This window comes from Electrophorus electricus, chromosome 7, assembly GCF_041902795.1.
Source record: "Electrophorus electricus isolate QZ-2024a chromosome 7, ASM4190279v1, whole genome shotgun sequence".
Taxonomy (NCBI): Eukaryota; Metazoa; Chordata; class Actinopteri; order Gymnotiformes; family Gymnotidae; genus Electrophorus; species Electrophorus electricus.
The window spans coordinates 2,874,833-2,895,000 of NC_137503.1; the positions used below are offsets into that span (position 1 = coordinate 2,874,833).

At 44.2% G+C, this 20,168-nt stretch overlaps 2 protein-coding genes across 7 annotated transcripts; one reads left to right on the forward strand and one right to left on the reverse strand.

Annotated features, from left to right (window-relative positions):
• Positions 1-919: 919 nt before the first annotated feature.
• dzip1l (DAZ interacting zinc finger protein 1-like) lies at positions 920-13,836 on the forward strand. Of its 6 annotated transcripts, none has more exons than XM_035524599.2 (16): positions 920-1,269; positions 3,169-3,741; positions 3,981-4,065; positions 4,584-4,708; positions 4,817-4,978; positions 5,225-5,344; positions 5,520-5,582; positions 5,679-5,825; positions 6,778-6,808; positions 6,945-7,040; positions 7,159-7,292; positions 10,829-11,060; positions 11,928-12,081; positions 12,310-12,512; positions 12,910-13,046; positions 13,235-13,836. In XM_035524599.2, exons 2-16 carry the CDS (start codon positions 3,196-3,198, stop codon positions 13,379-13,381), a joined length of 2,382 nt encoding a protein of 793 aa, XP_035380492.1. In that variant the 5' UTR covers positions 920-1,269; positions 3,169-3,195; the 3' UTR covers positions 13,382-13,836. The 6 variants fall into 6 exon arrangements, with proteins under 6 accessions (XP_035380492.1, XP_081574488.1, XP_081574491.1 ...); XM_081718362.1 differs by lacking the exon at positions 920-1,269 and adding an exon at positions 2,685-2,818 and having other exon boundaries at positions 7,159-7,253; XM_081718361.1 differs by lacking the exon at positions 920-1,269 and adding an exon at positions 2,686-2,818.
• Positions 13,837-13,871: 35 nt separating this feature from the next.
• On the reverse strand, positions 13,872-17,061 carry LOC113575931 (claudin-18-like). The gene is made up of 5 exons (XM_027007770.3): positions 16,725-17,061; positions 14,933-15,097; positions 14,706-14,838; positions 14,462-14,569; positions 13,872-14,299 (listed from the first exon to the last, which is right to left on the reverse strand). Exons 1-5 carry the CDS (start codon positions 16,942-16,944, stop codon positions 14,161-14,163), a joined length of 765 nt encoding a protein of 254 aa, XP_026863571.1. The 5' UTR covers positions 16,945-17,061; the 3' UTR covers positions 13,872-14,160.
• Positions 17,062-20,168: the final 3,107 nt, after the last annotated feature.

Here is a 20,168-nt window from a genome sequence, read left to right on the forward strand (position 1 = left end):
GACGAAGGCTGTGGAAATGCAAATGTAATCATTCCGAAATTAATTTTCCAATCTGTAAATGCAGTTTTTTTTTTCATCCGGAAAATAACCCCAGTAGCTAGTATATGAATGGAAAAGAGGAGAGGCGCTGTTTCCCTTTTACATGTGAATATCAGCTACTTTCTTGCAAAGCGTCTTTGATAATCAATATTTTATCAGCAACAGTAAATGCACAAGAAAATTAATTTTCAGTTAGCATTTTAATTTTCCAGTCTGCGTTTTGATTTAAATAAAAGCATATTATAAAGCGCCCAAATCTCCATGCAGATGAAATTCCTGCACTAGTAAATGAAGCAAATGCAAATTACATAATAGAATTTCACATTTTAATTTAAGCCAAACACTGCATATTTAAGTGGGAAATTGATATTAAAAGTAAAAAAAAAAAGCATTAAGAATACATTTTACATATTTTATTCTTTATTTGAATTTTACCTAAGATATGCGTCTAGTCCAAAGATGATGTTAACTTTTCAAAACAAGCAACCATTTTTTTAGATGCTGCTCCACTTAAACCTTGCTTGTAACACTAAGTTATCTGAGTTAACACTGAGTCCGATAATCTCAAAATTACGCCTGGCTAATTCAAATACCACAAAATAAGTTTCTGCTGGTTGAAAAATACTTTTGCACTTTATTAAAACACCCACACTTACAGCAAAACATGAACGGAAATCAGTAGGTTAAGAATATGATTCCCAAAGAAGTTCAGAGCTATGCACACGCTAGTTCTATTAAATGAACATAAATTTAATAAAGGAAAGAATCAACTCAGTCTGAAATCCAGGAACCCTCAAGTGCATGTAAAATGCATATTTTGGTGGACGGCGCCCCCTATGTTTGTTCTTTGGCAATTACAGGTGTTTTATAGAAACCCTGAGAACTCCAGGGGGACTAAGTCAGAAATCAACATACCGTCTGGAAGTACAGAAACTAAATATTTCCACACCGTAATTTCACATTTCGAAGACCATTATGGCGATAAGAAAATTCGCAAGAGACTATTCCGGAGGCACAAAGCTGCAGTAGAAGTGAGACTTTGACCTCTTTCGCCTCGGGGATCTCCAAGGAAACAGTTTGCGCTTCTCTTCTGCTCCACTAACCTGCTGCTGCTGCTGCTGTATTACTCTCAAATATCAAAACCAACCTTACATGTGTAAAAACCCTCTGTAGTCATGTCTGAAGCTGGAAAGTCTTGAAGGGGATGCTCACGAAGGGCTCAGGGCAGAGGTAAGGAACGGCCGTCCGAGCGACCAGTGTTAGGTGGCGGCCGAGGCGCTCGGCTTTTTTCTGGCTTTATTCATGCATATACACTTTAAAATGTGTTTTATTCTGACTAATGCGTGACCTTCTTCCGCGTAGTCCACACACTGGTCCTCGTTAGCCTAGCTTAGCCCTGCTAGAAGCCGACTTTTCTGCGGTTATGGCTTTGCAGCCTGTCTTGTGGATAGTTACCAGTCTCTTCGTTACCAGTGCGGCGTTAAAACAAAGCTAATTTATATGCTTCCACATAAAAACTTAGTTTCCAGCACAGCACGCTTCCTTTATTGAGCTGGGTAGCCTGTCAAGCCAGCTTTTAAGTCTCGATGTGTCTAGAAAGTAGCTTGCATAAAATGGCTGGTTTGGGATCAGTTATCGCACGTCAATGTCCAGTCCATGAGCATCTGCACATATCATGAACCTGTCTGTGCACAGTGTGTGAAACCTCACCACTACTTCAGCTCCACCTTGTTAAACAGATACAGAATGATCTGGAGCCGCTCAGTGTTTGTTTGTTTGTTTGACTGTTTGTTTCTTACTTTCTAAATTGTTGTCAAAAACGTAAAGAGCGTGTTAAGATAAATTAGTTGATTCACTTTTAGTTTCAATTTTACAGTTAATAATACTCTTGATACAGTTTTTCACTAAAATAATATATATATTTTTTTATTACATGTGGAGAAATTTGGGAGCAAAATACTTTTTATTTATTTGTAAAAGCCTATTCATGTTTGTTACTATCTTATTTCCCTTCAAAATGTATTGGGCTAACAACAAAGACAACCTAAAGAGATCACCAGTATCCTTAAAACCTATGAAGATGTTATTAAGTTTTTATATATAGGGACAGAACTAATGGGGAGCATGGTGTAATATGCTACCTCAGAACCGTAATACTATGTTTAGGGTCTAGTAATTTATTAAGTATCGCATTAGAAAATTGTTGCTCTGGTGTCACTCAAGATAACGGTGTAATGTTTGAGATTTTTGGTGCAGAAGCTTTATCTTTCTGTTTCCCAACAAATTAATGGAGAGTAATCGGCTTCTGCCTCTGTGAGAATGTTATGGTTATTGAAGGTATAAAAGGGTATTTGTGGTCAGATGGTATTTGAGAGCCTTGAAAACCAGAAGGGTTAATAGTCTGAAAGTTAGTGTAGTATAAAGGCCTGAAGGAACAGAGGTATTAGAATGAGAAGATTGTGTGAAATAACCTCTCAGACACTTTGGGTAGTTTCTCCACACATAGAGAGACATGTAGGGATAACAGCGACTGCAATTGATGATCTATTTATGCACCATATGCTGGATGGATGAAGGATAGTTATAAAAACATGGAGTGGTTAAGTGACTGCGTTGAAGGAGTGGCATTTGGTTGCCAGTAAACCACTGGTTTAGAACAATGCAGTTCCACAAAACTGCTTAGAAGCAATTGAGTGTTGACACACTCCAGGGAAACAGAAGTGCTGTGTTCCGTTTAAGAGATTACAAGAAGATGAACCATTTCCCAGGGCAGTGTTGGGTAAATAAGTCATTTTTTAAAAGACTTGTTTATAAATTATATAAACCATGTTATTTCTTTCAGTTCTGAGGTTATATGAGTATTCCTGTGGAGGAGATTAAGGAGTATTCTTATAAACAATATGTGAAGCATTATGCTAGCAAGAGCATATAGTACACTTCACATGGTTATAGGACAATTCATAGATAGATGCTGCTTTTTTGTAAACAAACGTCACACATCTGTTTATGTGTATTTGTGCTTATATGTCAAAAGAAAGGTAATTTGCAACTAATTGTCATAGAGAGCAAGGCCAGTTTTGCGGTAAGCTGGATTGATTTTCGCCTCTTTCTCCTCTCGTCTCCCACAAGACCTTCCCTAGGAGTGGTCAGTACCCGATGTCCCAACCTCTTTTCCCTAAACCTCTTATCATGCCGGGCCAGCATTCAACAGCCGAGCCACACGCCGCCCTCATCGCCTCTCCGTGCTGGAGCCCCGGACCCGTCCCTCAGATCTTCCGCTTCCGTTCGCGCACGGAGCCCATGGACTGGCGCCGCATGTCGGTGCTGGACGTGGACCGCGTGGCGCGGGAGATGGACGTGAGCGCCCTGCAGGAGTTCATCAGCGCCGTCACCTTCTGCGACGTGGCGGGGGAGCGGTGCCCACACTGCCGTGGGCCCACCGACGGCGCCCTGCTCAAGGTGCTCCGCATGTCCCAGCTCAGCACCGAATACCTGCTGCATTGCCAGGGCTGCCTGAGCACGCAGGTGTCCACACTGGAAGAACAGCTGCAGGGGGCGCTCTCTCAGGCCCAGCACGCGGCGGACGAGCGAGCGCAGCTGGAGAAGGAGCTACAGGAAGTCAAGTTGGAGAACAGGCGCAGAAAGAAGATGCTCGCCACTCAGCAGCTCCTCCTACAGGCCAGTGCCAATAATTACCATAAGGTAAGCTGTTGAAAGGTTCTTTTGGGGCCATATGCATGTGCTAAGACTATTAAGAGCTGATAAGAGAAAACTCTGGAATCACTGTATCCGAGTCACTGCCCGACATCTTTCAGCGTGAATTTTTATAGCAGCTTTGCACAGGTTGTTCCCATTACCCATCACTTGGTAGCACACTGCGTGTGGAAGGAGCGAAGGGTTGTGCTGACTCACGATGCCGGATGGTCCTTCTCTCATTTCAGTGCCAGTTCTGTGAAAAATCTTTTGTCAATTACTCCTACCTACAATCACATGTTCAACGTCGGCATCCTGAGATCACCGAGGCAGGTACGAAACCTCCTTAAAACTTGGAAAAATGAGTCACTGAAAGCCAGCACGAGCATGTCAGCGTGTAAGTGTCAAAAGTCAAAAGGTGATTTTGTTGCTAAATTTGTATTATGTCACCAGATACAAAGCCGGGCATAAATCATATATTTTGATATGCAGTATTTTGATGGCTTAGCTCTGCTGTTCGGCACAATGCATTTAAATCAAATTATGACTATGAGGGTCATCAGGAGTCAACTTTAATTCTGTGGTGTTTATAGCTGCAGTATATAAGAATCACAGAGCTTTTTATGCATAGGTATCACATTATATAGAGCACCATATTCTGTCAAACTGATGGCAAACTCATGGTTTCGAGTTGGGTGCCATGTTGGAGTAGCAGCAAAGCAACAAGCACTGCCACAGCCATGTGGTTACAGACAGAGCCGTAACGCCAAGTGCTGATGTGTGTAGGTGAGCTCTGTGAAAGGGACGATCCCAGCGCTCTGTGTTATATAGCCAGTGTGTCTGTGCATCAGAGCGGCAGAAGAAGAGACAGGTGGAGCAGATGGAGGACGGGATCGAAGAGCTGAAGGAGAAGTTGCGACTGACTCAGAGTTACCTGGCGGCTGAGCGGGAGGCCGACGCCCGGCGCAGACAGCAGGTGGGTGTGGGTCGGCCAGCGTGTGGACAGGAGGGCCCTGTGAGAGAGCAGCACAGGGAGGCTTATTCACGCCGGTACGTCACCTGTCTGGTGATGTATGTTTCCCAGGAGGCGGTGGAACAACAGAGGCGAGAGGAAGCAGAGAGGGAGATGGTGGAGAGGTGGAAGCAAGAGGAGAGGAGAAAGTTTCATCAAGAAATTGAGGAGTTGCAGCAGCTGTTTCTGCAGAAGTTTAAAGATATGGCAAACAAGAGCTCCTCCATAGAGGCTGTGAGTGTGTAGCTGGATGCTGGTTGTGTGTATTTACACATTTCAGGCACCAGATGGCGACAGATCTTCAGTTCCAGAGTAGGACAGAATATTTAATTGGTATGAATTCAGATAGGTGTTCCAGTCACTAATTATTCTCATTCATTTCATTTCAGTTTCCATTAATGCATAGCTATCCTTCCTGGAATTACTGGGAGTATTTCTTTAATAAATTGTTATTGTACATGTTTGCATTGCTGTGTTTAGAAACTACAGGAGTTAGAGAGCAGAGAGACAAGCATGCCCAATCTAAGAAGTGAAGATGACCACAACGAAGAGCAAAGGTGGATCAGGGAGAAGGAACTGAAACACAAGATGGCTCAAAAGGTTCCAGCATCCCAGAAAAGTCACCGATTGTCACAGTTTGTCACTGTTACATAAAAAAAACCTAATCATTTTGTGACATATTTGATACAGGTTAAAGCATTATAAAAATGTAAGCCTTTTTAAAGGAGTTTGCCCAGGGTCTTTGACTTTATATAACACTTCCTATGCCTTTCAGAAAAATGAGTGGAGGACGAAACTGGCAGAGATGCAGAACAGACACCAGCAGGAGAAGGAGCAGGTGAAGAGGGCTGTGGAAATGCTGTCACGCAAAACGCAAGGACATATTTTGCTAAGATTACGTGTGACAAGAGTGGTCTGTGTGTGTGTGTACCAGCTGCGCAGTGAAAACGCCAGGCTACAGAAGGCCCTGTTTGTGGAGCAGAGCTCTAGTTCGAGTCTGAGTGCGTTGAAACAGCAGGTCACCTCACTCTCTTCTCAGCTCACACAGAAAGACAGACTGATCAACACCCAGGACCGGAAGGTGTGTGTTAGGGGTGGTGCTTTACGCACACCAAGGGAGCTTTGAAGCTTATGTCCTGTCTGATGGCACTCAATGTATTGTTGCAAGCAAACAATATTTCAAGTGTGTTAAAAGATTCAGTATTTATCATTTAATTTATGTGTGTCACGATTAGTCCCTCCCAGCTTGTGTTTTCCCCGTCTTGTGTATTTTCGTTCCATACCGTAGTTTCGTTTGTCTGCCCCTTGTTTAATTCATGTATTGAAACCCTGCCTGGTGGCCTTGGGCTTGGCTGTTTATTTGACGGTTGCGTTTGGTTTAATGTCTGGCTGTTTGAAAGCTCGTCTTGTTTCCAAGCCTTCGTTTGTTAACCTGTTTTGTTATCCTAGCCATTGTTATATCCTGCTTCCCCTGTTTGCCTTCATGTGTTTTGTTCGTTTAATAATGTATCCTCGTACTGGCCGTGTTGGTAACATGACCCTGGACTGCTACAACGTCTTTGATTTTGGATTTGCCCATAATAAAGCTCGCTCTTCTCCGCACACGCATCCGCATCCTCGCCGCTCACCGTTACAGAACGAACAGCCAAGCCCAAGGCCACCAAGCAGGGTTTAAACACCTGAACTAAATGAGGGGCAGGTGTGGAAAATCACACGAGGGGCGGACAAAACCAAACTATGGCATGGAATTAAAATACACAAGACAGGGAAAACACAGAACACGGAAGATGGGGGGGGGGGGGGCTAACGGTGACAATGTGCTCTTAATTTAAGTACACTGACTTTAAAATCAGACCACATTTTTGTCAATAATAAATGCAGAAATCCGCAGAACAGTCATGTACTCATTCCATTTCTATAATTAAATACAACATACGTTTTACATATAATGTTCATGTAATGTAATTTATATGTAACATAATCTGATTCCCCTTTAAATGAACTATCTGAATTTCCTAATACTTTTCTTTCAGATTAAGAAGCTCTCAGCCAGATCCCTCTCAGGTACTTGACCTCTGTGATATCTGATTTACCTTCAAAGTCTGCACAAGGCCAGTTTTATTCACAGTAATTCAAATTAAATTCAGTGTAAAATTGTTTACCGGTGCATACACAATTTCTTTTCTCAACTTTTCTGTAGAGCCACCTATACATATTTCCCAGAATGTTCTGGATGCTGCAGAAGAAGATGATGATGATGATGATGATGATGATAATGAAGAAGAGGAGGAAGAGAGTATGCATTTCCAAAGAGATTAACTATGAAATTAAAACCGCCCCATTCTAAAAAGCACTTCGCTGACATATACTGACTGTTTGGACCACTCTGAGGTTGATGTGTGCACCTCCTGCAGGGCTGGAAGACTTGATGGAGGCCCAGCGGAAAGTTCTGGAATCGCTGAGAGAGAATCCAGATTTCGTGAAGGAATTTAGACCCATCATGGAGGAGGTACTGGAAAAGAGACTGGAGAAGATGGGACTGAGGAAGGTAGAACACACACAAACACACACACACACATATACACACACACACACACACACACACACACTCTCACACACACACACACATATACACACACACACACACTCTCACACACACACACACACACACACACATACACATACACACACATACACACTCACACACACTCACACACACACACACACACATACACATACACACTCACACACACATACACACTCACACACACACACACACACATACACATACACACGCGCGCACACACACACACAAATTACACTTTGATGTTTCAAGCTGTGACATATTTGTTAATATATTAAATTACATAATTGTACTAATTATTTAAAGTGATATGGATTTACATGAGAAAATATTCTGTGATTAAAATTACTTAAAAACTTAAAATAAGTAATCAAACCCTGTGTTGTCGATGTGTTGAACACAGATGAAAGATATTGCTCTATCAATGAAAAATATTACACTACAGGTGAAAGATATAAAAAAAAAATTACCCTAAATATATTGCGCTAATGTTGAAAGATATTACCCTAAGAGTGAAATATATTACCCTAACAATGAAAGCTGTAAGGGTCGGTGCTAGGCTGAGGCCCCCTCTGGCCACCAGAGGGAGGCCTTGAATCAGGCACACTACTAATCAGGCTTGATGCCCAATAGCCGGGCTAGATCTATATAAGTCCAGTAACTGAATGTTGGGTCTTTGTTAAAGTTTTGAGCCAAGTGCCTAGCTGGTAATGCTGGGTATTGAGGTCTGTGAGCCCTTGTGCTACACCTCTCTTCTGCTCTATGAGGCTGTCTGTGTTTTCACACGTTCCTTTCCCTCTCAAATCTGTCTCTTTCCTAAGGCTCCCCTTAGCCATTGCAGTTCCTACCTGTTTTCTGGTTTTGTTTGGGAAGTTTTAGTTTGCTTTTCCCCAGTGTACTGGGGCTACCATTCTTCCCATGGTGTCCTTGGTTCTCCTTTTTTCCATGCTCGGCGTGGTGTTTAGTTTTTCCTCTAGGTTTGTCGTCTTCCATTCCTTTGATGGGCGATATACGCGGAAGTAATTTTATAGCTGCCGCAGTCTAGCGGGTATTTGTTTGCCTTGTAACAATGCGGCCAGGGTTCACTCCCCACATTTTTAGTTATTTACTTTTCTTGTTTTACTGGTTCTACAATCTAACTGTTTCACGCATGGGCCCACCATCATTAGAGTGTGCTTGATCACCCAATATGCCGTTGGTGTCATCACCTTACTGACCTGGGTTTGAGCCCATGTTACAGAAAGCTATTACCCTAAGGATATTAACAATGAAAGCTATTACCCTAAAGATAAAAAGCTGGCTTACAATTGGCCTCTATCTGTGAATCATTTAAAAAGTTCACCTTTTCTAGGTAAAAGAACCCATTGGTGAGACTGTGCATGTGAAGTGAAGCTATGAAAATGAAGACCAAATAGGATTCTAAAGATGCAGGAGATAAGGTTATCAACAAGATAAGAAAAGGCTACAACATAAAATCCAAGTACTTGAATATCCCAGTGAGCACGGTTGTGAGGAAATGAAAACTCTATCAAAACAACCATGCAGTGCCTAGACAAACCTGTCCCTAAACTGTATCATACCACCCATGCAGTGCCTAGACAAACCTGTCCCCAAACTGTATCATACCACCCATGCAGTGCCTAGACAAACCTGTCCCCAAACTGTATCATACCACCCATGCAGTGCCTAGACAAACCTGTCCCTAAACTGTATCATACCACCCATGCAGTGCCTAGACAAACCTGTCCCTAAACTGTATCATACCACCCATGCAGTGCCTAGACAAACCTGTCCCTAAACTGTATCATACCACCCATGCAGTGCCTAGACAAACCTGTCCCTAAACTGTATAATACCACCCATGCAGTGCCTAGACAAACCTGTCCCTAAACTGTATAATACCACCCATGCAGTGCCTAGACAAACCTGTCCACAAACTGTATCATACCACCCATGCAGTGCCTAGACAAACCTGTCCCTAAACTGTATCATACCACCCATGCAGTGCCTAGACAAACCTGTCCCCAAACTGTATCATACCACCCATGCAGTGTCTAGACAAACCTGTCCCCAAACTGTATCATACCACCCATGCAGTGCCTAGACAAACCTGTCCCTAAACTGTATCATACCACCCATGCAGTGCCTAGACAAACCTGTCCCTAAACTGTATCATACCACCCATGCAGTGCCTAGACAAACCTGTCCCTAAACTGTATCATACCACCCATGCAGTGCCTAGACAAACCTGTCCCTAAACTGTATCATACCTGCATGGGATGATGGCAAGGAAGACACCATTATTGCAGGACAAAATACACATCAACGCACATCTGGAGTTTGCTGTAAAGTATCAGAATTATTCAGCTAAAATATGGGATTTGGTTTTGTGATCAGATGAGACAAAAATTTAAGTTTTTGGCCAAAATTAAAACTGTGATGTGTGCACACCTAACACCCTATCCTCAACCATCACCACCACAGCAGTGGAGTATGGGAAGGGAGACTAATGTTGTAGACTGCTTTTCCTCAGTGGACACTGGGCATCTCGTTAACATTTAAATACGGAGAGCTACTGCAAGACAACCTGCAGTCTACGGACAAGCTAAAACCTGGGAGAAACGTCCCCTTTCAACGGGACACTGATCCCAAGCACAAGGTCAAAGCAACGTAGTGGACGTTGAACACCAAAAATGGCAACGTTGTACTATGGGCAACAGATTTTATTCCATTTAACAATCTATAGCACTTTATAAATTGGGGTTCACCGTTATGATCCAAATAGCCTGAACAACCTGGCGGAAATCTGCCAGGGGTGAAGGGGTAAAAATCACACCTAACCAATGTGCAAAGAAGATAGAAATCAGCCACAGTGGACTTTAAGACAATATTGTTGCAACAGAGGCAGAGGTAGCTCAGTGCTCACCTTCACGTTTAAGGTGCTCAACTCGTAATCAGGGCTCTTAAGCAAGGCCCCTGAACAAGGCTCTTAACCCTCAGTTGCTTGAGTTGTATTCAGTCAAAATTGGAAGTTGCTTGGGGTCAAAGCGTTTACAGCTATATGCTATAAATGTAAAATGGGTTGTTCCAAGTGTTAGTTTTACAAGTGCTTCTTTATGCAAGAAGCATTTTAACATTTTTTATTTTTTATACATCTGATAAATAATGAATTTTGGCTTTAGATTAAGAAAGTATTGCTTTGTATTAAAAATATTGGCTTTAACAGTCTGTAAATGTCAGTTGTAATCTGGATGAATCAGAGGTTGAATACTTCAGCAAGGCACTGTACAAATATACTAACACACACAGGTTACTGATGTTAGCATCAGACCCCTAAGCATAAAAAATGTAAAGAAAAAGTAAAACTGTGTAATGCAAGTTCATTAGGTAAAGGTTAGCAGTGCAGTGATAGTGCTATACAGTGTGTAGACACAGTGAAAATGTCCTTTTAATCCCTGTTCATTGTGCTGAATGGACTAATGTTGCTGTGTGACTGTCAGGGCACGAAGGGCATCTCCAAGCAGACCCTGAAGAGCCTGAGCTCTGGGCTGAGTGCTCAGCGGGCGCAGGGCTCCAGCAGGCTGGCACACCTACAGGACCTGAGGGAGAACCTGGTGTTAGAGCTAAACCGCAGAGTGAGGCAGAATCGAGGGAAGAAGAATGGAGGGAAATCCGTCGGCAACACACTCGCGCAGCGCCCTGCACACTCACACCGCAACACACTCACTCAGTGTAAGTGTACACACACACTCACACATATACACACACACACACACACACACACACACACGCACACTCAACCTGCACTCAGCACACTCACACCCCAACACACTCACACACACACACACACTCACACACACACACACACTAATACACGCACACACACACACACACACTCAACCTGCACTCAGCACACTCACACCCCAACACACTCACACACACACACACACACACGTACACAGCACAAGTACATACACACACACTCACAAACCCAACCTGCACTCAGCATACTCACACCCCAACACACACACACACTCACAAACCCAACCTGCACTCAGCACACTCACACCCCAACACACACACACACACACACGTACACAGCACAAGTACATACACACACACTCACAAACCCAACCTGCACTCAGCATACTCACACCCCAACACACACACACACTCACAAACCCAACCTGCACTCAGCACACTCACACCCCAACACACACACACACACACACACACACACGTACACAGCACAAGTACATTCACACACACTCACAAACCCAACCTGCACTCAGCACACTCACACCCCAACACATTTATACAGCATAAGTGTACACACAGACAAATCGCCTGGCATTCACCCAGTGTAAGCACATGCTCACAGACATTCAACATAAACACACAGATACTAATCCTTCATTAGCACATACAAACTCACACACATACTTACTCACTATACTTATACAAAAATACTTAACGTAACACACGCACGCATGAAACCTCCCAGTATAAAAACACACACACTTTTTATTGTATTCCACAATGTTTTATTGTATTCCATAATGTAAAATTCTTCTCTTTGGCTGGTGTACTTATCTACAGTGAAGAAGCAGCATGGTAGTTTAAGCATGGATAGGACCCCTAAACCCAGACTGAGCAGCTCCACACACTCTCCTCAGCAGACCCCTATCCCAGCCCCACGATGCAAAGCATCTCCACGCGCTCACACTCCCCAAGCACACCACACGAAGAGCAGGTACTCCCAGACACGCTCATGTGCGTGCACACACGCGCACACACACACACACACACACACACACAGAGACACACAAAGTGTGTCACACACTTAACCACCACAAATAATAAAATACTGATAATAATGCCACGAGTCAGTCCGTTGTGCTTGCAGACTGTCAGCATTCCCCTTGCGTTTCAGCCGGTGTGTGTGTGTGTGTGTATAAAATGAGTGTTTTTTCTCTTTCAGCACTCCTCCCTTCAGCTCAGAGGAGGACGTGTCAGCTGAGGACAGCGCCTACATCACCAGCTCCCGGGGCAAGCCTTCCCCCTCCACCCAGCTCAAACCACCCACGGACCCACGGGAGCCGGGCACCGAGCTCGACTGGTCAGATAGCGAGGCTTCCAGTGAGCCTGAGGGGCTGCTAGCCCGTCAGGCTGCTGCTACACACGGTAACAGGAAAGAGGACGTGGCTGGCAGCCTCAAAGGCTGAAAAGGAAAGCCACGGCACTGTCGTGCTCCGTGTTTGGCTAGTAATCGTCTTGCTGTTGCTCTAGCAAGGTTCAAAACAGTAAACCATAGTCAACTGACACTGAGGCAGACATGGATACACACTGGCTTGCCGTAAGTGCCCTCAACCAGTGAAGTGCACTGCAAGTGCGAAACAACAGAGACTACAAAAAACGCTGCAGTGTTTGTTAGCTTGCTGGTGTTTGTCGTCATTAGAATGTTGTAATGACAACCTATAGGCTCTTCTACACAAACCAGTTCTGTCAGTTCTGACAGAGTGCAGCAGCCTGGCACATGAACGCTGGGACACCTTTGGTCACAGCTGCTTGCCTTTCTCAGGTTCGGTCGTCCAGACGTTGACGAGGAGTTTGGAAAGGCAGCTGAACGACCCGAAGGTGAAGCCCACTGGGGGGACGCGAGTGCTGCCCCCTGCCCCAAAGCCTTCACTTCGCCCGTCCATCATCAAACAGCAGGCGGTAGGTAACAGCCGCCCAGCGCGGCTCACCGACACCGTGCAGCTGAAGGCGATTCATCCTCCATGGTCCTAATCCTACGGACGCTCCGATTGACAATGTGTATTACACCGCTTTAGCATTTGGGATCAATTTAGAGTGTCGGTCGCCGACTCGAGCGTGCGTGAGGCAGCGTCTGGTTCTCTCCGCAGGTGTCCATAGAGGAGAGCGATCTGGAGCTGTCGTCCATCGAGGAGCTCTTCCTTGCGCCCACGCCCCTGCACAGGAGCTCGGACACGGGCGGCACCTCCGGAACGAGCGTGTGGAGCACTGCGACCAGCAGGGGGCGAGGCTGGTGAGACTCTGACCTCTCTCTGTGTCTTTAACATAGACGCACGGGGAAACGCGCTACGCTGTTCAAATACAACCCGGAAGACCCAGAGTGTACGGTATAAAGGGCAGCTTCCTGTGGCTTCACAATCTGCATTTAATTTATAAAGGCAGACACAATCATCAGTGAAGCAAATTATATTCAGTGATTTCATTAAACTTCATATAATTGTTTAAAATTGTGTAAAAAGCAGATTATGAAGGATTTTGCATATTTTTAATTCAGTCACCAAGCAGCAAATGCTAAGTAGCTCATGCTAAATGCATGAATGAGGCGTTTTCCCTAAAGACATTTTTGTCTTTAATATGAATGTTTATTGTGCCTTTCCATTCTGTTTTTACGGATCACTTGTGCAATTTTTTGGAGCGCTTTTCAAACAAAAAAAATGCAAGCAATAAATAATAAATGTCAGTGTAATCAGTGCATTGGGGTACTGAATGTTTATTTTTCAAAAAAATTCAGTGTAACAAAATTTAAACATAAACATGAGACTATATAAACATAAGCAGAAGAGAAAAATTAAACATCTTACAATTCTTAAATATCCTAATTGTAAATAAAAGTCAAGGTTTTTTTTGTTTAATTATTATCTTATACCCACTAGCAAACTACAACATGCATACTACTTTTCCATATGAACAGATGACTCTGAATGTACTAGTCTTCTACACAGAGCCCCACCTGTAGGCCTACGTCCCCTCCACCATCCTCTCGCCCACTGCGATCGCTCCTACTCATTACTCAGTTTCAAACGTAGTCAAATCTCTGGTTGGATCGGTGGCCGTCCATGCTCTGAGCTTTGTACGATTCGTTGTAGGCCTTGGATTTGCCCTCTGACCTGTAGAATCCACTTTGAGTTGCAGCTTTGTACGGTGTTCCTTTATAGCTACGGCACAGGAAACACAATGCACAATTATAAGAAAGAAACAACAACAAAAACCAGCAAACAATTTGATCGTGCACAACATTCATTGATTCATCGATCCAGGGTAAGGCCTCGAGTTTATGGAGGGAAACGGCGTCGTCAGACGAGCTCATTAAAACCCACCGATTGTCTGGCATCATTCCACGACAGGCCAAGCACAACATGACTCCGCTCACTACCAAGAGACCGCCGCCCACCCAGCCCACAAACAGGGCGGAACCAAATGTGTATCTGAAAGACATATAGACATATCGCACGTTATGGGCTACAAACATGAATGCCAATGATAAACTGTTGACGAGAAAGTTTTTTTGGTTTTGTTTTTTTAAAGTGGTGTGAAGGGGGATGGTGATTTGCTGCGTTCTACCTCGGAGTTATGGGTGAGCCTGCAAAGGCCACGCTGCTTCCACCAAAGCCCACGTTCCCAGTGAAGGTGGTCAGCGTGAAGTTGGTCACAATAAGATTCGCAAAGATGGAAACGCCAGCAATGGCACAGATCCCTGGGGAGGAGGAACACTGCGTGCATTAAAAATGCATGAAAACGTAACAGCCGCAAAAATGAAATATTGATGATGGAGAATGAATATTTCTCACCCGCAATAACAAACATGGCCCCTGAAGTTAACGTCATGGTCGCTTTCACCCGGTCCTCCATGTTGCCCATTTTAAGACACTTCAGGGCAAAAACTCCGATGAAGGCCCCAATTACTCCCAGAACGATCGCCACAATCATCAGTGCTCTCACACCTTGGAAAAGGCCTGGAGACACCAGAGAGCAAACAACGAGCAAAGTTTACACCACATGTCTCAAATCCATCTCAGTGTCTCAACATTACACATTACACGTAGAGGACGTTGCAAAGCTGACCTCGTGCCAAAAACATCACTTGATGATAATTACAACCCACCAAACCCTTATCAGGCTTAGCATTTGGACCAAATTATGGAATCATAGAAGGTCCTCTGATGAAAAATGTCATTTGGGATTTGCATTTTAGTGTTTGGAACTTCAGCATTTCTTTAACATTATAGTGTTTTAAAAAATGTAATGAAAACTATAGAAGAGGTCATTGTTGACTTCTTGGACATTTGGGTTCATTTGCAAAGGTCAATATTGTAAAGGCAACGCCAGCATAGATAAGTGTCCTGCCAAATACCGTAAATGTAAATGTAAACGTAAACGTAAACCTATCGCCACTTCTGTCACCACTTCAAGCATTTGTAGCTTATTTACATTTTATCGGTCTGGGCCTGAGAAACAAATGTATCTTATCAAGGAGCCACACCCAGAGTGAAAAGTTGACCATTCTACTCAAACGACATCGACACCGCCAATGATATACTCCCCCCCCCCCCCTCAAATTCCCATACATTTAAATCACTGGGAAAAACTCACCAGGTAATCCCAAAATACTAAAATACGGTCTACATTGTGTAGTACCATATTGTGTCCCCACACACGAATGCCAGAGTCCATAATATGCATAAACACTAGTTACTACAGTAAAAGAGCGGTCTTCAATACTCCACATGTCCATAGCTGTAGCTGAGGATATCAGAAATGTACCCAGCGCTGACAGCATGAATCCCACCAACTGCAGAACTGAGGTAGTCATTTCAGTCTGCTAACAGTGACCCTCCTCCTGCTCAGTCACTACCCTGGACCATGCTATGAAATGGCCCACGAGCATCTGGTCCTCTCTTATCATCGTGTCTAGGGGGAAGCTGCTCATATCATTTGTTTGCACAAAATTTTCATGTGATCCTTTCCAGGCTGCAGTATCGGGTAACACTTTCGGGGCAGCTGTTTCCGGATCTGACTAATTAAGGGTGTGCCTCGAGTAACATTTTACCGCCCAAATGCATAATTCATACCCACCAAACATCACAATCTTTTTTTTTTTGCCTTTTCTTTTCTATTACAATAACGCAAATGTCAATTTCAGAATTTCTTAAAATTAGTTTTTCAAAACTCTTTCTAAACCAAATATAGTTACTCTGGCATCAAATAGGTTCATTTTTCATTTACAAATTTGTAGATTTTTCAGACTTATTCTGATCATTTTGATTCTATGTTTCCCCACGATGATTAAGATCTGTTTTAAACATATTATAGAAAAATTATACAATAAATATAAATATAAAATATTTTTTCGTTCTAATATTCTTGGAATATTGTTACATACAACCAAATGTAAATTTATATTTATATTTAATATTTTTCGAATATTTAATAAAACATACTTTCACTACTTTCAAACATACTAATATACATTTGTACATTTTCAAAACTAACATTTTTAAAAACTAAATTGTATTTTTAAAACATTTTATAAATATATAGTCTGCATGTGGATAGTCTGCTAGCGGAATAGTGGCACGTTACCTGGAAGGCCCAGGATGGTGAAATACGGCCTGCACTCTGTGAAGCCAGAGCTCTGCCTGACACAGGACCTCCACAGTCCCGCGTAGCTGTAGATGGCGGTAACGGGGTTGTCGTACAGGTCCTCCGTGCTCCACATGTCCATGCCTGTGGCTGCGATGATCCCCGCCAAGCCCACGATGCCCAGCACAAAGCCCATCACCTGGCACAGTGTCACTGCCATGCTGGTGCCCTCGTCTGCCTCTCTGCCCCCGTCTCAGTGTCCTGGCCCTTCGCCTGCGGATTCGTCCCACGAGTCCTCGACTGTTCGAGCAGTTGGTACAGGTCTGGCGCAGCTGGCGCTGACCTTGTTTATGACTGCCCCTCTGCAAGTTTTTCCACAGTCCTTCGCAGGCAGGGTGGGTCTATGAGGTAACGCTCACAGTGAGGAGGTTGGACTCAGAACAGTTTGTATCGAATTTAATCGAAACTTAGATAAGCAAATTTGTGAAGAAACTTGAGGGGAAGTTTCTATGTTTGCAGTATTTGTTTTCTAAATGTTTTTTTCTCTTTGTGCATTTAAAGTTCCCTAAACCTTACATTGTATTTTATTTTAATGAAACATTTAGACAATAAATACTAGATTAATACAACTGACACATATCTATTTTACATCAATGTTAGTAAAAACGTTTTTACAACATTGTTTTGACACTGTTACCCAACACGATAGCGAATAATATTTGTAATAAATCTGGATTTTACACTCATCTACCTATTAGAATCACTGTCCTTGTAACTACACTCACTGGCCAAATTCTAAACATATTTAATAGGTGCATTTATAAGAGTGCAATAATATATCTGTTGCTAATCTCATCTTGTTATCCACAATGCACCATTCATGCTCATTTTCTGACCATATGACCGTTGCTGATCATTTTTGGATGGCAGATCACACACAACACAGCACTGGTAGGGGCTTGGCTGTGGGTGAGCACCGCAGGGTTGAGAGGATCCCATGGCCATTACAACCTCCAACCCAGAGCAGTCCTGGGGAACAGAAAGCTTTGCCCAAGCTACATCACAGGAGATGGACTCTAAACTCTAGTAGTCCACGTACAACCTGTTTCTAATGGCGGTTCTAATGAAGTGATGGATGGGTGCACAGTCATATCAGTTCCTGATGGCAAAACAATAATGGTTCCTCACAGGCAACAAATGTAAACACAGATATCATTATTGTGAAATGAAACCAATACTGGCCGACACCACTTTACTCGCAAGGGCCAAACACCAGTGGCTGCTTGCGTCATTTTCCATTCAAAAAAAAAATCATTTTAAATGCCTGTTAAGGACAAAAAGCGAAGTTTAACTTTGAGAACTAACAATAATTTCCCCATTTACTTTTTGGCAGTGCCTCCTAGCAGTGCCTGAGAGACAAGCTTTCTCTTTTAATCCAATCCCAGCTGAAGGAACAGCTGCTTGCCACATTCCCACCACTAAATTGCGAATTCTAGAAATGCTTTCATGGTCACTGCCATTTTTGGGAGACTTTTGTAGCGTGCGCCATTGTTGGTGTATGGTTGGATTTTTGCAGACTCTGATAAAGACTAGTCGCTCTTGGTAGATAAGATTTACACGACTCTGCTCACGTTAGAAGCCCCCCAGCATTGCAAGAGCTTGACCACAGTTTGTCCCCAAAGTTCACAGCCCCCCTTGCTCATGGTTCCGCCGGCCTGTTCCAGCTGGGACAGCATCAGAGGAAGCCAGCGAGCTCGGTGCACAGGGCCCAGGCGTCAACGGCTCAGGCAGCCAATCAGAGAGAGGCAGAACCACCAGCGCTCACTCTGAGAAAATGGCCACTAAAAACCATCAGTGACACGGAGTCTCCGCCATTCTGAGACAATGGCCCAAGTGACCCGACCCATGGAGTTCTGCGTTTTTTGTGATTGCGTTTGTGTCTGAGAGAGTGTCCTGAGAGCACTTTGAAGATTATATGGAAACGTCAACGGAATTCAGAAATGACACAGCACGAATACAGTACACTGTGGCACGGAGATCTGACGGGGAGGATCAGGCCTTGTTCACACAATGTCTGGGCTACCTGTTCTTATCGCTCTGTCAACAGAGCAGGTTACCTTGGCTCTCTTATCGGTGCCATTTCAATGCAGAATGAGATTAAATGTTGACTAATACATTTCCCCGTTGCTCACCTGGCAACACCCCTCCTGTGTCCGACCCCTCCTCCCCCTTTCAGTGGGTGCTTGCGTTTGTTTGCACCATTATACCCCTGGCCTAGAGCAGCTCACATCCGCACAAAGACGCATAAAAGTTTCTTGCCTAAAGATCGGGTCTGCCCTTCCTTGCTCTAGTACTCTGGGCACCTGCAATCACTGTTGGCTGGCCATTAGTGAAGTATCGGGGAACGTCTCCGGAGCAGCCCAGCACTGGGCAAGATGAAAGGTTCTCTGGGAAAATGATGACAAATGGGGGCATTTACAGCCTTTCACCTGCAGACGCGCGGCCTACTTCCTCAATGACTCTCCTTCACAATAAACGTGGAGTAATTTGCATTGCCTCCATCTCGCCACTAGAGGGCACAGACATGACAGTGTGGGCAGCACACATGACAGCAGGGAGGATGATGTGCAGAGAGCACAATGAGAGATGCTCCTTTTCGCTCGGAAACCCGTTTGTGTTTTTCCACTGGTCTCCGAGGCTTCTTCTCCGATGTGGGCTAACCAGGAGGCGGACAGTATGTTTTCCGCCCAGTACCCTCTGCGAATGTTGGCTAAAAACAAAGCTGTCTCCGAGATTCCTTCTTGTTCCGTCAGCACGCGGTCGTGGTTCCTCCCTCGCTCCTCGGACGTCCTCTGTCATTATGTTCTCCATGTTGAAGCCCCATAAAGTCACTGTAGCTGTCCTCAGTGTGGTGATGGCGCATGTGGAATCTTCTGGGATTCACACCGTGGCCCTGAGCATCACAGAACCGTCCGGAGCCACTACAGGAGCCAGGACGGCGGGCCACGTCCAGTGCAGCTCTCAAACACCGTGGGGAGCAGAGCGACAGTCACTGACACATGAGAAGGGAATGAAACAGAGGAAACAGAGATGAACAGTGATGGAACTGACCCGGGAATGGTCAGATGTATGCATGGGTGAGCTCACTAGACATTTATGAAACACTATGACCAACAGCTCTGATCCACAGCATGTCATTCTGATATGAGATAAGAGACACTTTAACCCACAGCTTAATCTAATGTACTAGGAAATGAGGAGGTCACTGCGTTGACGTTACTCAAGCCACATGCCCAGTCAGGGAGGTTTTCAAACACATCTTCTAAAACTACTCTCTCTACACCACCACGTTTGATATCCTCACCGCCAAACTTTGGTCTGACCTTTCAAACAACCGCGACCAACGCAGACACCCCCCTGCCCAGAGCGTGAGCTCGGGCTGTG

What these genes read in the sequence shown, in the direction of transcription:
- dzip1l (XM_081718361.1), top strand. Translation starts at nt 2,792, where the DNA reads ATGAACCATTTCCCAGGGCAGTGTTGG. An exon ending in AACACAAGATGGCTCAAAAG is followed by an intron (nt 5,345 to 5,519) that starts GTTCCAGCATCC and finishes TATGCCTTTCAG; the next exon opens with AAAAATGAGTGGAGGACGAA. An exon ending in CCGCAACACACTCACTCAGT is followed by an intron (nt 11,061 to 11,927) that starts GTAAGTGTACAC and finishes ACTTATCTACAG; the next exon opens with TGAAGAAGCAGCATGGTAGT.
- LOC113575931 (XM_027007770.3), bottom strand. Translation starts at nt 16,944, where the DNA reads ATGGCAGTGACACTGTGCCAGGTGATGGGCTTTGTGCTGGGCATCGTG. An exon ending in GGCTCACCCATAACTCCGAG is followed by an intron (nt 14,570 to 14,705) that starts GTAGAACGCAGC and finishes TATGTCTTTCAG; the next exon opens with ATACACATTTGGTTCCGCCC. An exon ending in GGAATGATGCCAGACAATCG is followed by an intron (nt 14,300 to 14,461) that starts GTGGGTTTTAAT and finishes CCTGTGCCGTAG; the next exon opens with CTATAAAGGAACACCGTACA.